The sequence below is a fragment of the Strix aluco genome, chromosome 21, assembly GCF_031877795.1.
Source record: "Strix aluco isolate bStrAlu1 chromosome 21, bStrAlu1.hap1, whole genome shotgun sequence".
Taxonomy (NCBI): Eukaryota; Metazoa; Chordata; class Aves; order Strigiformes; family Strigidae; genus Strix; species Strix aluco.
In genome coordinates this window covers 12,184,232-12,200,114 of record NC_133951.1, presented here as the reverse complement: position 1 = coordinate 12,200,114, position 15,883 = coordinate 12,184,232, and the positions used below count along the sequence as shown (strand labels likewise).

The 15,883-nt window shown below is 45.4% G+C and overlaps 1 protein-coding gene across 7 annotated transcripts in view; it reads left to right on the top strand.

The window, feature by feature from the left end:
- The first annotated feature begins 1,240 nt into the window (after positions 1 to 1,240).
- The window catches only part of ABCA5 (ATP binding cassette subfamily A member 5), a 34,193-nt gene continuing 19,550 nt past the window's right edge, over positions 1,241 to 15,883 (top strand). For 2 of the 7 annotated variants that reach the window (XR_012625911.1, XM_074846797.1), the window contains exons 1-13: positions 3,001 to 4,658; positions 5,317 to 5,430; positions 6,155 to 6,359; positions 7,498 to 7,656; positions 7,876 to 7,973; positions 8,701 to 8,930; positions 10,400 to 10,541; positions 11,319 to 11,507; positions 11,846 to 11,993; positions 12,765 to 12,933; positions 14,531 to 14,589; positions 15,141 to 15,251; positions 15,463 to 15,638. Coding sequence is in view for 6 of the 7 variants with exons in the window: in XM_074846797.1 (XP_074702898.1) it covers positions 5,326 to 5,430; positions 6,155 to 6,359; positions 7,498 to 7,656; positions 7,876 to 7,973; positions 8,701 to 8,930; positions 10,400 to 10,541; positions 11,319 to 11,507; positions 11,846 to 11,993; positions 12,765 to 12,933; positions 14,531 to 14,589; positions 15,141 to 15,251; positions 15,463 to 15,638 (1,791 nt within the window). In the remaining variant the exon portion in view is untranslated. Of the gene's footprint in view, positions 1,409 to 1,930; positions 1,998 to 2,154; positions 2,255 to 3,000; positions 4,659 to 5,316; positions 5,431 to 6,154; positions 6,360 to 7,497; positions 7,657 to 7,875; positions 7,974 to 8,700; positions 8,931 to 10,399; positions 10,542 to 11,318; positions 11,508 to 11,845; positions 11,994 to 12,764; positions 12,934 to 14,530; positions 14,590 to 15,140; positions 15,252 to 15,462; positions 15,639 to 15,883 lie in introns of those variants that run through there. The other 5 variants (XM_074846800.1, XM_074846801.1, XM_074846802.1 and 2 more) reach the window with 5 other exon arrangements.

The following is a 15,883-nucleotide window of genomic DNA, read 5'->3' as shown; positions in this document are numbered from 1 at the left end:
GTGACCAGAAGAATTCAGCCCCAGACGGGCTTCTGTTTTATTTAATGCGAGATGGATGAAGATAAGAAGTTTTGGGTTTTTTTAATTGAAGCTCAAGTTATGCCATTGTATTTACTCAGTATTCATTAAGCTAAAACTAAACTATTATTTAATTAGAGTACTTTAATACTCTTTTTTAAGGTGGAAACTAATGAAAAAAATAAAATTTCCAGTTAAAGAAAGCTTTTCTGATGCCTTTTTTTTTTTTCCTAAAGGAAGTGCTAGCATAAAGATGGGGTGGGAATTGATCATTTTCTCTACGTGAGGAATCTGAAGAAGCCTGGACCTACCCCTGCTGGGCCGCACCGCTCTCGGGGGGCACCTGGTGGAAGCAGCCTCCTCCCCAAAACCTCTGCCCTGAAACCTCCTCCCCAAAACCTCTGCCCTGAAACCTCCTCCCCAAAACCTCTGCCCTGAAACCTCCTCCTCAAACCTCTGCCCTGAAACCTCTCCAAAACCTCCCCCAAAACCTCTGCCCTGAAACCTCCCCAAAACCTCCCCCAAAACCTCTGCCTTGAAACCTCCCCAAAACCTCCTCCCCAAAAACTCCCCCACAAAACCTCCCCACAAAACCTCTCCAATACCTCTTCCCCAAAATCTCCCACCATGAACCCCCCCCCCCAACCCTCCCCAAAACCTCCTGCCAGGAAAGGGCCTGTGGGGTTCCTGCTGCTTGGGGCGGGGGCTGCAGCACAGGGGGGGGCTGTGCCTGAGGAGGGCCCTGGGACCAGCGCTGGCACTCCAGTCCTCGCTGTGTCCCACATCGCCATCGGTGGAGGTGTGAACGCGACGGCTCCTGCGCGGCCGCGCTACCCACGCGTGTAAACCCCGCTCTGCGCCTCGGACTGCGCTTTGAGACCCTTTCCTTCTGTCCGGATGAGGACACAGTCTCCCCATCTCAGTTTTCCACAGAAAAACGTTGAGTCCACGCTGTCGTTGCGGAGCCGCGCGATGCTCCTGCAGCCCCTCAGGTGCACAAAACCGACTCGGACAAGGAATTTCTAATGTTATTCCACCCCCCCGCCGCGCTCCTCGCACGGCCAGCCCTCGGCGGAGCACGAGGAGCCTCGGTTTCTGCCCCAGAACCGACGCAGCATCTCTGCTGCAGGGCTCCGGGTGCTCAGCGACGCTTCTGGGTTGCGTGTTCAGCTCGAGCCTTTCCCAGCAACTCGCGGGAGGCGTTTAGAGAAAACAAGCACGTCCGATTGCGCTCGCAGCGATGGGAGCGGGATGATGAAGATCTTGGGGGGGTTTTGGTCACATCCTGCTCATCAGCAAAAGGCGACGGGGCCTGGCCGGAGGGTGACGGGAGCACTGGCTGGAGAGGGAAGAACTCGGTGGGAAACATCACGCGCCGGCAGCCACCGAGGTGAGGAACCAACACGTCGATGACGGGAATTCAGCGTTTGTATTCAGGGCAGGATTTTCAACGCTTTAATGGTATTTTGGGCAACGCAATAACATCCTGGCGACCTCCTGGCTGCAGGTGGAAGCCCGCAACGCTGGGGGTACCGGGGTGGCTCCCACCCCCCGCAAATCTCCGGGTTCCCGGAGCAGATTTCCAACCTTTTTTCCTTCTCTCCGTGGCAAGGCCGTGCTGGGAGGGGAGGGGGGGGGGGGGTGTCCCCGGGAGGTGCCCACGGGAGGGGGGGGGGTGTTCCCAGAGCGGAGTCCCCCGGGGGGGGGGAGGGGTGGGGAGTGTTCCCAGGGGGGCGGGGTGTGACCCCGGTGGGGTCCCCGGGAGCGGGGGTGGTCCCGGAGGGGGGGGGGGGGCGGGGACGCGGCCCCGCCCGGGTACCACGGGGATGGGCGGGGGGGCGGAGGGCGGCCCCGCTCCGCCCCGGGGCGGTGATAGCGGCGGTGCGGGCCGGCCCCTCGCCCTGCGCCGGGGGGGGCGAGGGGAGGGGGGGGGCAGCGCTGCGTCCCCCGCTGCTGCGGAGCGGAGCGGAACGGGGCCGGTGAGTGCCGGGGGTGGAGCGGGGGGGTCTCGGCTCTCCCGGCCGCCCCCCCGCTGCGGAGGGATGCGGGGATTGGGGGGGCTGCTGGGCAGGGGGGAACGGCCCCCCCCGAGGTGTCTAAAACGGGAAGGGGAAGAAAAGGAGAGGAAGAGGAGGAGTTTTGCTGTACCTGGCGGTGCGCGTCGTTACTCTGGAGTGGATGCTGGGGGTTGTTTATTTAGGTATTTAATTAAGGTTTTGTGGCTGGGCGAAAAAGGGTGAGGAACTGACATTTGAAGGGGTTTGGGGGGGGGGGGGATAGGGATGGAAACCCGGAGGGGTGTCACCCCCCTCCCCGCGCCTGCAGTGAGCGACCGGGGGGTCCCCGGGGGGGGGGGGACGAGCCCGGCCTGGCCGTGGGGGCGCTCGGGGGGGTCCCGGTCCCGTTATCCCGCCGTGAAATCCCGCGGGGTCCGTCAGCCCGAGCCGGGGCTGGGTCCCTGCGGGTTCGGGTACGGGAGGAAATTCGGCCCCTTTTTAAAAATGCATAAATAAAGCATTTAGCTGAAGTAATTTGAGACCAGTAAAGAGCACTTCAGAGTTTCTCTTGAGTGTCATTTCGGCTATTGTCTCCTTGCAGCAAGATCAATAATCTGATTTTCCTATCTTTCTGCAGGTATTGTTCACTGATAAATTGGTTTATTTTCCTCAAGCCACAGCTCATTTAGCTGAGGCTCACCCCCTCCCACCCCGTTTTTATTACTGTTTTGGGTTTATTTTAGCTTAAAAACCAAGGAAAACGTGATATGGAGTATTAAATTGCATAAACTGACCCTTAAAGACCATTGTTTTAGGATTTCTTAACTATCATCCGATCATTATTTCCCCCCCATAAGAAGCACTAGCACCTCCTGTGTGGAATTAAAGCCCAAACCCAGTAATTTCCTTGAGATTGCTTTGGTTGAGATGCCCACAAGTAGCTGTGTTTCAGTCACTTCTGGCAGTACAAGATCATAAGGAAGTGGCTACATTTTTGGGGACTTTTGCAGGTTAAGAGTGTTTTCATTTTCTCCAGTATTATTCAAACAAATGTCTTGGCAGCTTCTTTTTCTGTTCAGCCTATGTGTTCATTCTCCTCAGCTGGAGTTTCTAGGAGGGTTTGGGGTTTTTTTGCCCAGATACAATTTTTCACCATTCAAGTGCTAATTCTTCAGTCATCCTAGTTGTGTGTGATGCGCCTTCGTTAGCTTACGTGGAGATGGCAGGTGTAATACCAAGAAATTAATCAATGTTCTTAAAACGACCTTTCCTCCAGCCTAGGTGATGTATATCAAAGCATAGAAGTGTTCCGGTGAAGATGTGGAAGCATTACTGGTTTGGTTTTTTATAACTGGATACAAAATAATTAAACAAACAGTAACTGGAGTTAGTGATTGAATCGGATTAAGTCAGCTTTGCCAGTTTTTTAGATTTAATTAAAATGCAGGGAAGGGGTTGCCGCTTTAATGCGGTTGTGCAGCGTTGAGCAAGGACCTCGGTGGAGCTTCTCCTCTTGTCAGTGCTCCTGAAAGCAAACAGTGGAAGTCCAGGCATTAACAGGGCATGCTGTGAGCAGAGGGGGAAAGCATGTTACTTTTTATGACCTGTAAGCAATAGCTGCTGCTCTTGATTATTTTTAAAACGCTCTGCTGTCATTTTGAAGCATTTCTTGCTGGAAAATATCCAATGGAGTTATACGCATTTTTCTTGCAATAATTAGTTATTAGCATAGGTTGATGTTTAAGCATTTTGTGTGGGGTTTTTTTTAATCAAAAGAATTTTTTAATTTTTTGTTTTTCCATTTTTGAAGTAGATTCTGTGGGACGTTACCAGAAGCGCTCCAGGCTCTAGGCGGGATCCCTTCCCAAGGTTTTGCTTCCAGTGACGTGCAGCCGTGTCCCACGCAGGTCCCTGTGCTGCGTGTGTCTGCCGGGGGTCACTGCCTGTGGAGGACCCCGACACCCACCAAAGAAGCCGGGAGCAGCGAGCTCAGCTGCTTGCAGACGCCTTCTCCCTCCTCTCCTCCCTCCTACGCTCAGAGCAATGCAGGCTCTGATAGAGCCGTCTCTCTGGGAGCAGTTTGTGTGTTTGAAGTTCTTCGAGCTCAGCTCACAGCAGCAGTGCTGACATCTGAGCAACCTCATGTGTTTCTTTAGTTAGACGATGTCTGTACTCCAAAAATAGATTTCCATGTTAAAACACAGCTGGGGAAGGAAGCTTGAGCCATGTGTTGTCTAACAGATAACAGAGAAACCGGGCCCTGCTGCAGAGCTGCTCTGAATATGCAGTCACCAAAAACATCAGTCCGCTTTTTGAATAAGTGTTGGGAGCTGTAAAATCTGGAATATGGATAAATTCTTGAAATCTGTGCTGTGTTTTGGCTGAAATCTGTGGCATGTAGGTGTTGCTGCAGGTGGGACTGACGGCCAGAGCAGTCGGGGAGCTGGAAGGATGCTGGCGTGCAGACCTGCGTTGGTTCTTGTGCTGTCTCTGCGGAGCAGCTCACAATTATATTTCAACTTCACAGGTGAGGAAATGGAGAGAGACGGAGATTGACCGGTGACTCCAAACCTCGGAGAGCAAGGTGGTGGCAAAACTAGGGATAAAAACCTGGTGGTTCCCCAGCCTTCCATCCCTCACCAGGTATGTCCCAGTGGAACAGGATGCTGTCTCCTGGAAGAGCGTTTTCAATTTTATTTTAATTTTTTTTTCCCCAAAGATTATCTTCAGTGCTACTGTGCTGTGCAGCTGGCATAATGAAAAGGTAAAAACTAATGAAAAGGAAAATAAGTAGTGTTGGATCTGCTCCAGACTGAAAAGAGGTTACTTACGGTAAATTGAACAGTTTGCCTGGGGTAAGATGGCTCTTGGTTTTGGATACATCAGTCTGGCTGGCTGCCCTGAGCTCATGTGATGGAACCTGGAATTGTGCTTTGAGATAAATACTTCAGTTTGTAATTTATATGTAGCAAAATGAAAATAAACCCAGGTTAGCTCGAGTCTTGTGAGCTTGCATAGAGCTGATCCTGCCCTTGGGTGGAGAATCGCTCAGATGGCATCCCGAGGCCTCTCCCAGCCAGTTTCCCCAGCTCTCTCATTGCAATTGAATAATAACAGTTTCTTCATGTAGCTGGCATCCAGCGTATATATTGGAAGGCATTAAAAATATAAAAAATTGAAAATGAAAAATTTGTGTGAAAATATAAAATATGAGATACCGAATGCTGTAACTGCCTGGCTTTTGCTTTTTCAATTGTCGTTTCATCTGGATTTGATTTTGTGGGTTTTTTTCTTAAACTAGTCTTGAAAAATGGCACCAGCCACTCCAAGAGGAGCAGGAGTGTGGAGACAAACCAGAGCTCTCTTATTCAAGAACTGTCTTATAAAGTGTAGGACTAAGAAAAGCAGTGTTCAGGTGAGTGCGGTGCTTGTTCACTGCTGCCTTCCATCTGCAGTTGTTCTGCCTTTAAGTGGCTCCTGAGTCAGAGGCAAATGCTCGGTTTTATTACAATGTTTCTGAAGCTTCAAGGTCTGCTCTGAATTTGGGGTTGAAATGGGCTCTTTCAGAAGATATTTTGTGATTCTTTGGTTGAAAATGTGTCCTAATGTGTAAGGCATTTTCCAGAAAATATCCTTGAATTAATACTGCAATCTTAGTGCATTTTTTAAAGATTCGCACCCGTAACTGAGCAGTGTAGTGGGATTAGACCTCTCCAAAAGATTTTTATCTTTTCTAACAGCCCTGCGTGTAGGTGACGGGTATGATACTTTAAGATGAATTTTGAGGTAAAGAAGAGACAGTACCATGCTTGGCTAGACTTGTTTAATGCTTCATGGTTTGTGTTTTGCAGCTTTCCAAATAGCGGAAGTTTGCTGATATTTAAAGCAAGTAGAATTATCCATTTGCACCTTAAAATGGCTTCTTAGGTTGCTGATGCATGCGATTAAAATCCTGCTTCAGTGCCACAGAAGGATTTGGCATTAAAATTACTGTTGCATTGGAAACACGCAGGGAACTTTACAGTCAAGTGATGAGACACACGGTCCCTCCTTTAAGCTTTGTGTAACTAAGATAAACTTCTGGAAATTTTTATTTCTACGACCGCTCTTTGAAGTTTTCATGCTCTTTCTTTGTGCAGGAGGTCCTTTTCCCACTCTTTTTCTTGTTTTGGCTAATTCTGATGAGCATGATGCACCCGCACAGGAAGTACAGCGAGGCCGCCAACACCAACCTCGGCACGCTGGATACCTCCATGCTGGTGAATTTTGTCATCGGATACACACCGCCGACCCGGGTGGCACGAGAAATCATGAAGAAAGTGTCTTCCGATAACTTCGAAGATGGTATTCAGAACCTAAGCATTTTATTTTTCTCAGTATATCTCATGCCGTGGCTTGTGTTTGAAGAGGGAGCTCGCTGTTGCTGCTGCTGATAGAAAAAAGCTTTTCTTTTCCATTGCAGATAGAGAACAGACTGTGAAGGTGTTTTTTTTTTTTTTTTTTTCTCGGTTGGCAAATGTTCTGGCACTGCCATCTCGAAGTGGTTCCCATTCTCCTGCTGCAGCCAACAAGTGTTATGTGGCTGCAGGAAAGGTTTTGGGAGGACCTAAATTCTAAGTACAAAAAGCCCCTGAACAGCTGTAGAGCTAATTAATACTTGTCCTGTGACATCCTGGGGCAAATTCGGGAGATGATGCTGTCCTGCAGATATTTTAGGTTGTGTTTTCTATCCTGTTGTTACTATCAAAGCAACGTTTTAAATCTTTAAGTGCTGATTCCCATTAACACTGTGTCACCTCTTCTTTTGAAAGTGATATTTTTTTTTTTTCTTCCTTTTTTAAAGTGCTTTGCCTACACAGCTTACACATCTAGCAGGAACTTATCTCTCCAAAACCACTCTGATGTATTTTTAGTTTGGTATCTTTGATTTTCTTCTTGTGGTATGCATGCTTCAAAGGTACCGTGGAGAAACAACCCGACATCTGCATTTTTCTTATGGGTGCCCTCAGCTGCGTTTAGCAAAGTGTTACGCTTTCTGCCTTTGCAGCCCATCTTCCTCCCGTCCTCTGCTGAAGTCAGTGACAAAATACCATGTTTTCATATATTTAGCTCTCTGCACCAGTTAATCTGCCCTTCTTGCAAAGTGCTGGTGCTGGAGAATAAACTTGGGTAGCCAGCAGAGGATTGGGGCACAGAAGCTGTTGGAACAACAAAAACGGGGGGAAAAAGGGGAAGGCGTGGGGGTAAATTTGAATTACCCACCCTGCTACTGAGCAACACTCCTACGGGTTTCTGTTCAGAAGAATACTTCCTTTGCTAGGACAAAAATATAACCCTGTGTATATATATTTGTATATCTATATCTGTGTATATCTCCAAAACCAAGTAAGTCATTAATGATTAACATGATGCTTCTTTAAAACTGTTGCACAGTTTTTCTTCCTGCTGTGCTATCAGCATGATAATTTCTTCTATCTCACAGGCATCATCACAGAGGAGTATTTAAGCGAAGAGGAGCTGCAAGAGGCTAGTGCTTTTAAACCCTCAAACTTTGTGGGGGTAGTGTTCAACGATGCCATGTCCTACCAGCTGAGGTTTCCCGATTCCGTTGCTATGTCTTCCATTTATATGGAATCAAGAGGTAAATGTGCACGGTCTTACGTGTATTCTGTAAGGGGATAAACTGAAAAATCATTCCCTCTTTTTCTTTTTTTTGGCCTGATGTTGCATATATTGGTTTATGGGAGTCGTTTCCATCATTTATAAGGGATGGCCTCAAGCTGCACCGTCTTTAAGTGGGGAGTAGGACAGCTGTAACTCTGGCTTTCTGCATTTTAAAATGCCCTGCTTTATTCTGCAGCCAGTTGCTCCAACCTGCGGAAAGGATGCGAATCGGTAACATACTGGAGCTCGGGATTTACAGCTCTGCAAGCTTGCATCGATGCTGCAATTATACAGGTACATCTGAAAAAATAACCTAATAAAACCAAGGAGGTTCAAATCCACGGACTGCCTTGGCTCTGACTTCTTTTGTGATGTTCTCTATTAATTGTGTAAAATGCCAGATCAAAAATTAGCTTGAATCCGATGAGCAGGCAGAATATTTCATGTGTGTTTGCCATATTTTGTACAGAAGTTTTCTTCAAAAATTAGCTTGAATCCGATGAGCAGGCAGAATATTTCATGTGTGTTTGCCATATTTTGTACAGAAGTTTTCTTGTCTGGTTGAATAATGCCAATAATTTGTGTCCAGATGAGCCTGAGTCATGAAAATGCGAAGGCTTGACAGTGCTCACCCCAAAATACTATTTAAGATGCTGTACCAAAAGGAATTTGCCTTACTACTTTATTGTCAGTATTTGTCAGCAATGCCTTTTTCCCTGTTTCTCTCCCGTCATGCCACTTGCGGTGAGAGCAAGTCTCATCTTTTTAGGTGATAGGGATTGCAAAATTGTTAATTTTATCTCCAGGTGTTCGGATGTTCTCCAATTTCTGTGCTTTCAGACTGGGATTTGGGGAGAGTGAGGTTTGGGGGCCTCCAGATCTCTCCCTGTCAGCGGGGATGGGGACGGGCTGAGCACGGTGCTGGCTCGTGGGGGCTGCGCCGGGGTCGCTGCCGCTGCATGGGACGGGGCTGTAAACTCGGGAGTGATGCAGAAATAACTTTTCCTTCTTTTCCTTTTAGCTGAAGACCAATCAGTCGGTTTGGGAACAACTTGAATTGACGAGAGCAATGGTCATGGGAGAGGCTGCAGTGGTAGAAATAGATAATTTTCCTCGTGCGATCATTTTGATTTACCTAGTGATCGCTTTCTCACCGTTTGGGTATTATTTGGCAATTCATATTGTGGCAGAAAAGGAGAGGAAGTTGAAGGAATTCTTAAAAATATTGGGACTTCATGACACTGCCTTTTGGTATGTGAGTGTTTGGTATAACCTGTTCTTTATAAAAGAAATATAAAGCCTATAAAGAAATATAAAATGAATAACACTTTCTAGGAAAACTGCTCTATCCCATCCTCCAGTTTTTACATTGTTTTCAGTCTGATGAACTGAAAACAGCATAGAAGTGAGATACTTTGTAAAATCTAACATAGAGATACTTGGCAGTATCATGAAAACCAGAATATTTTAATATTCTGATTTATTTTCATATTTATTTGTAAATACCAGAGTAATAGTGTTGCACTTATGCATGTATAGTTACGCCAGACTTAGAGGGATTGAATGAGATGATCTGTGAGATTTTTATGTAGTTTGTTTTTTATTGTTTATAAATATTTTTGGCTCAGTACCTCCTTTTCTGGAGACACAACAGGTAACCTGCAGTCTCTCTTCAGAGCTTAGCAGTGGTTTCCCCGACTCATAATTAAATGAATCTAACTCTGTAATTTTAACATGACAGAGCAGTCTAAGCAACAGGTTTTAATTTGTTTCCTTACCGTGATAGAAATTGTCTTACGCAGTATAATGTGGGTTTTTTTCCCCAGTGAGAGGATGTACTCACTTGAAATCATTGGTAGTTGCAGAGATAAAAATGGGTTTAGCTTTGCCCTTCGCTGCAGCAGCCGACAGCATTTTAGCATCTTCCGCTGCTCCTCTGTAACAGCCAGCTGGGGCTGTCTGGGTTCTATTTTTCCTGTTTGCTTTTGTTTTATTTCTGCACCCAAGCTCTCTTCTCGCGGCTTGTTTGCGGTACGTCCTTGGTGACAAATTTAATTGAGTTGAGTCCTTCACCCGCAGCGTTAGTCCACTGTCCCCACTCGCCCCTCGCGCATCAGCGTTGAGCATCTCTGGTCTGGAGAAAATAATTCTATTTGCAAAGGCACGCTGGTAATGCAGCTTTGATTGACCACTGAATATAACTCAGAAACTTGCTTTTGAGGAAGATGTGTTGTTTTTTACTATCTGTACACAAACCGCCCTTGTTTCCTGAAGTCAGAATTGCTCACAGGCTTGCAGCTCTGTTTTTTAAAAAGAAAAGGATTTTATTACCATGCTCAGCTACTGGAATGACTAGTGTATTAAATTTTAAATAGAATTTCTTTAATTATTGAAGCCTACTACTCAGTTACTCTCTTTTGGTTATACCAGGGAATTAATTATGCAAGTTTAAAAAAAAAAAAAATCATGAATCATCTAATTGTGTATCTTTTTGATGCCATGGGTATTGATGTGTGCTCTAATGCCTAGAACATTTACAGGGATGTTTACAAGAGCTCTTTTTATTTGGGGGCTCTTGTTTTGTTGCAGGCTTGTCCTTTGGTGCAGCTGTCTGGAATATTAAAGAATGGTAGTTTTAGCTCTTTTTATGTGTGAATAATTCAGGCTGGGAAATCATTGACTGGTTTCTGTGCTTTTTTTCCCCCCTCTTTTGCTCCTAGGCTTTCTTGGGTGCTGCTCTACATGAGCCTGATTTTTGTCATGTCCATTCTTATGGCAGTGATTGCGACAGCCTCTTCCCTCTTTCCCCAGAGCAGTGCCTTTGTGATATTTCTCCTTTTTTTCCTGTATGGAATCTCTTCAGTAAGTATTCCTGGTCTCATTGAATTTGGCCATCCCACCCCTCTCTTTTTTTTTTTTTTTTTTTTTTTTCCCCCCCTTCCCATCTGATCTTGTTCTTGCTACTAAAGCATGTGGGACAAATGTAGCTTCTGTAGGACCAAATGGTGGAGGGGATCTTACCTGTCCCCATCCCCTGCCCTGGGTCCGCTCTAGTTTGGGATGTTGTACAGGTCTTGACCGTCACTATGAGAAATATCTTTCCTTGTTGAAATACCTGAATTTCTAATCATCTGTCTTTGAACTGAAAACACTGTCTGCACAGCACCGTTTTGAAGTCCAAAACCATGCCCTCTTCTAAACATTTGCTGTTACTATATAGCTAATGTTAAAACCCTAATTAAAGGTCATAAAATTTATTAATACAGCAAATTGCTTGTTTGAGTTCGTAACCAACCAGTGCAGAAGTAGTTATTTGTTTACTGTCTGTCATTTACAGAAGGTGTACTAACCAGGGGGAATATGCATGCTCAGCCGTATGGCTCCTTGTTTTTATTCTGTAATTTTTTTTTTTTTTCTGTGCTCTGTCACTTGGCATCTTTGGGAAATCTGTCCCTCCTGGTGATCTGTTTGTAAGGGAAGTGTGGGATGTGGGTGAATGCTGTAGTGATTACACCAGGAAAATGATATGATTATCAGAGGCAAAACTGAGGCTGTGGTCTTTTTAGTTTAGTTTTTCTATACCCTGTATAATTGGTTTTTTTAAATATAGCACCTTATCTTTTTATAATCTGTCCTTAGGTTTTCTTTGCACTTATGCTGACACCTCTATTTAAAAAGTCAAAGCACGTGGGGATAGTGGAGTTCTTGGCGACGCTGGCATTTGGGTTTGTGGGCCTTAATATTGTCCTGGTGGAAGATTTCCCCAAGTCTTTCGTGTGGATCCTCAGCCCCTTGTGTCAATGCAGCTTCTTGATCGGTGTCGCGCAGGTAAATAACCTTCTGCTCCTCAGATCACGCTTATTTATCTTGCTTCATTTTCAAATAGGTCTTGATGCAGATACTAAATATTTTCTTTTTTTTTTTTTTAATAAACTGATGATGGTGGGGAAAAATGCCTATTTTAATAGCTTCCCATGGCAAGTTAATATCGAGTAGAATACAGTGCACCATCAGGCAGCTCTTACTCTTTGTGTTCGTTGCTCTGATCTCACTTTTCATTAATTTTCTTTTTTTCTGTTGCTAAGATTTGCACCGTGCTGTCGTGTCTTCCCAGGCTGGTACAGTGCTGGTGTGTAACATCTCCCTCTGTCCGTGTTTGTTGGCAGGTCATGCATCTAGAAGATTACGAAGATGGTGCAACATTTTCAAATCTAAACAATGGTCCTTACCCACTCTGTATCTCTCTTATTTTATTGGTGCTGGATAGCATATTTTATCTGCTTGTAGCTGTCTACCTTGATCAGGTTATCCCAGGTATGTTCATGAGAAAAACTGAACTGAACTGTGCTAGCATCACCAATTCCTGAAGTCCTGAGCCCCTCAGGTTGACACGGCTGGTGGAGCTGGGTGGCATTTCTGACTTAATTTCAGCTGTGGAGAAAGGAGATGGTGCTGTTTACAAATATATTTTGTGAAATAATTTATATTCTATTAAAACTGAGATGTGAGGAGGGATATTAGCATGTTTGGAATTGATGGCCCTTAGGTATGCCAGCTAAACTTTGCCCTCTTTCTAAACGAAGAGCTTTCTTACTGGGTTAACTCGTGCCTCAGCCTTTGCAATTTGCTCTTACAGGGTTGAAAATTAGAAACTACTCTTCCTGTGCCAGACCTTTCCCTTTGACGGCTGTAGGTTAACACGAAACACAGAGTAAAGTTGTTAATCTTGCGACTAATGCCTGGTTAAGCCCTCCAGCTCCTCTTGCCTCTCATCTCTCTGGTTTTATATTGCCTGTGTTTAAGTCACCGTTCTTTCAGCACTGGGGATTTCTCTTGCACAGAAAGAGATTTGCACAGACACTTAAATACTTAGCAAAACTGGAGCTTGCTAGCAGTGTTGATGGGAACCGTGGCTTAAATGCAGATAATGTAAACTCGGCTGATGAAATCCCTCCAGAATGGGAGTGCAGGCTGGCTCCTAAACCTTTAGCAGGATAGCTCATGGATTTTACAGCTAAAACCCAAAAGCTGAGGAATATCTGCGGTTACTGTTATGAAGTTGTCTTTTTTCCCTTTACGGTCCAGGGGAGTTTGGACTACGCCGCACGCCATTTTTCTTTATGAAGCCCTCGTTTTGGTCAAAGCGCAGAAAAAATTATAAGGAGTTGTACGAGAGCAGCATCAATGGCAGTTTAAGTTTCAGTGAGATAGTCGAGCCTGTGCCTTCCGAATTTCAGGGGAAAGAAGCCATCAGGTACGATTCCTGCCCTGCCCCACGTGCAGATTAGCAGATAACCTGGGTCCCTGACATTTTAGGGTGTACTTTGAAAATCACTCGTTTCTCTAGTCGTTGGATTCAAATAGCATATGGTATGCATTGCAGAGTCCTCCACACACACGCAGCACGGCTAGTTTCCATTTTCAATGAAGCCCCATCATCAACGACATGGATGCTCTCCAAGGATAAATCACCGGGCTTAAAGAAAGGGTTTGTTTGTGGATTGTATTCCTTCAGTTGGAGTCCTCTCAAAACCGGCCAGTTTTCCATTCCCTCAGTTTCACTGAGGCCACGAGAGGCGTAAGCGGTTGCAGATGTTGAAACGCCCACTCTTCTGGGAGGGTTTAGTTTCTGGTAACACGCATTTGAGGAGAAAAAGCTGAATTCTAGGTTTGTGTGAAGGCTGTTGTGTTCTCCGTAGACCAGAGGAGAACTTTGGTGGTGGTTTTACCCAGCTGCCATATCTAAGATGGTAAAAGAAAACTGAAAAATAGATGTCCACGCTCTCATCTTTCACATTGCGTTTTGTGTCACCTGTTGTCTGGCATCTGGACTGTCACATATTTTTAGTGTGTCTCATTATTTTCCTTATCTTCCTTTTAGCCCTTGTTACCACCATTTTCCAATGGCATAGCCTGATGTGAGTTGGGGAACTCTGTGTCTTCCCTCCTCCTGGTTGACTCCACCAGTCTCAAATAAATATTTGAGCTTAGCGACCGGAACAAGTCTTGTGTTGTCCGTGCTATCCGTGTCTCTTTGGGCATCTCCCATAGGTTGAAGGGTCCAGTTTTAATCCTGATGTTCACGTGAGAACATCGTGGCTATTTTTGCATTACTCATCCATGCTGGACTCTTTCTATAGCATCCCTCCACTGGCTCTCCATCATTTTCGCACTGTCTTGTCATCTTTACATGCACAGGTTTTGTTTCCTTTCGTACCCAGTTCTCCTCCCTGCTATTCACACCTGTAACCCACTCCCCCTCCTCATTTTCAGGGTGGCCAGGCTTCCAAACCCATCCTTCACATGGTGCCTTCAGATAAACTGCTTGGTTTTTTTTTTTTTTCATTTTGCAAAACAGTGGGTCTGGAAGGGAAGGTTTTTGCCTTTCTTGAAGAGAAAGATACCTGCTTTCTTTTGCCTAATTTTGATGAAGAGCTGTCAGTAATCACATCTTTGGAGTCTGTTCTACTAACACCTCTTTTCCATATCGTGTCTGTTGAGTCTTCTGTTGTATTGTGAAATTCCTGGGGAGTAGCCGTTCCCTCTTCTAGCTTGGGAAACCTCTAGTGCATTGTTCTACCATGTGAAAGAAACAGATTTGAAATAATTCAGTTTGTCATCATAGGAAATATCTTAGAAGGTGACCAGAAAAAGCTTTCTGGTACCAGGGTGGAGATGGACTAAGTTCTGTAACAAGATGCCCCGACTCTTGACTTGCCTCTATGCGTTTTTAACGTGTCTAGTGCCACTTTAGTGTGGTCATCTTGTTGTGAGTGTTGCTGAGTGTTGATCATTCAAAATGAAATATAAAGATCCTAAAATAGCTTATAAAATGACATGTCTTCTTTCAGAATCAGCTGTGTTCAGAAAACATTCAGAAAAAAGGGGGAAACTGTGGAGGCTCTCAGAAGTAAGAACATTTTAGCTTTTTAGCTGCTTATCAGATACAGAGGAGCAATAGCTGAATTGTTGAGTGATCTTTTGTGTGTGTTTGGGCTTTTTGGATTCTTTTAGTGGGGTGGGACCTTGGAGCATGAATGCCAGCAGTGATTGTGTGTCTTCTCTCACCGCATTGGGAGTAATCTTGTTTAGAATGGTATCCCAAAAAGAGGAGCCCTTCCATCACTAAAGAAATCCTGCTGACATCATCCCTGTTACTCCTCCTGTGCCCGTGCCATTAGTGATACGATCCTCCCTGCCCCATCTCCCTGATCTTTTCATCTCATTTCCCTACGTGGCTTTTAAACGCGGCCACCCCACAGCCAGAGCAGGGACTGTCCCAGCCCCAGGGGTCCCGTGCCGTGCTGGGGTGTGGAGGTAAGGCGTCCCTCCGAGCAGAGAGATAAATGCATACCCCATATGTCAGTATTTGAATTTACCTCTGCAGTAGGAGCCAGCTCCGCGTGCCACGAGCACGTCGCTAACGTCTCCTCTTTCTCTCACGCCTGCCTCGGGGACCAGATTTATCCTTTGACATCTATGAAGGTCAGATCACGGCTCTGCTCGGGCACAGCGGGACCGGGAAGACGACGCTGATGAACATCCTTTGTGGGCTGTGTCCACCGACGGACGGTGAGCTTCTCCATGTTGGGGGATTCTGAGCACCTGCTTTTGAAAACCAAAGCTGTTCACCTTTAGGGTTATTTTGGGGTGCATCAGATTTTTCTCTAGATAATGTCTGAACAAGTCCACTTTAGATTCATGTCCATGTTAACCTGCTCTCTGGCTGTAAAAAACCTCTCAATTGGTTGCTCCTGGCTTCTCTTTTTTTTTTTTTTTGTAGGGTTCGTCTCTGTTTATGGGCACAAAGTCTCCGAAATCGATGAAATGCTTGAAGTGCGACAAATAACGGGGGTGTGCCCTCAGTCCGACATACACTTTGATATATTAACAGTGGAGGAGAATCTCTCCATATTTGCTGCAATTAAGGGAATACCTCAGAATGATTTGATACAAGAGGTAAGACACCTGGGCACAGATATTGTCTTGTATGTTCATTTTTAACCTGTAGGGTAAAATACACTTACATTGCACAGAAATTTCCTTAAGTTTGCAGGGAGAAAGTACTTCACAGGACAATAGACAAAGAGGTACAGACAGGTATTTTTACAAAGATAAACTGTTAATTTTTGCTAGGAAACTAAAATGCTGATGAAACATTTTAAATCCTAGCAGTTGTGTTCAAGCATAGGCACCTTTGAACT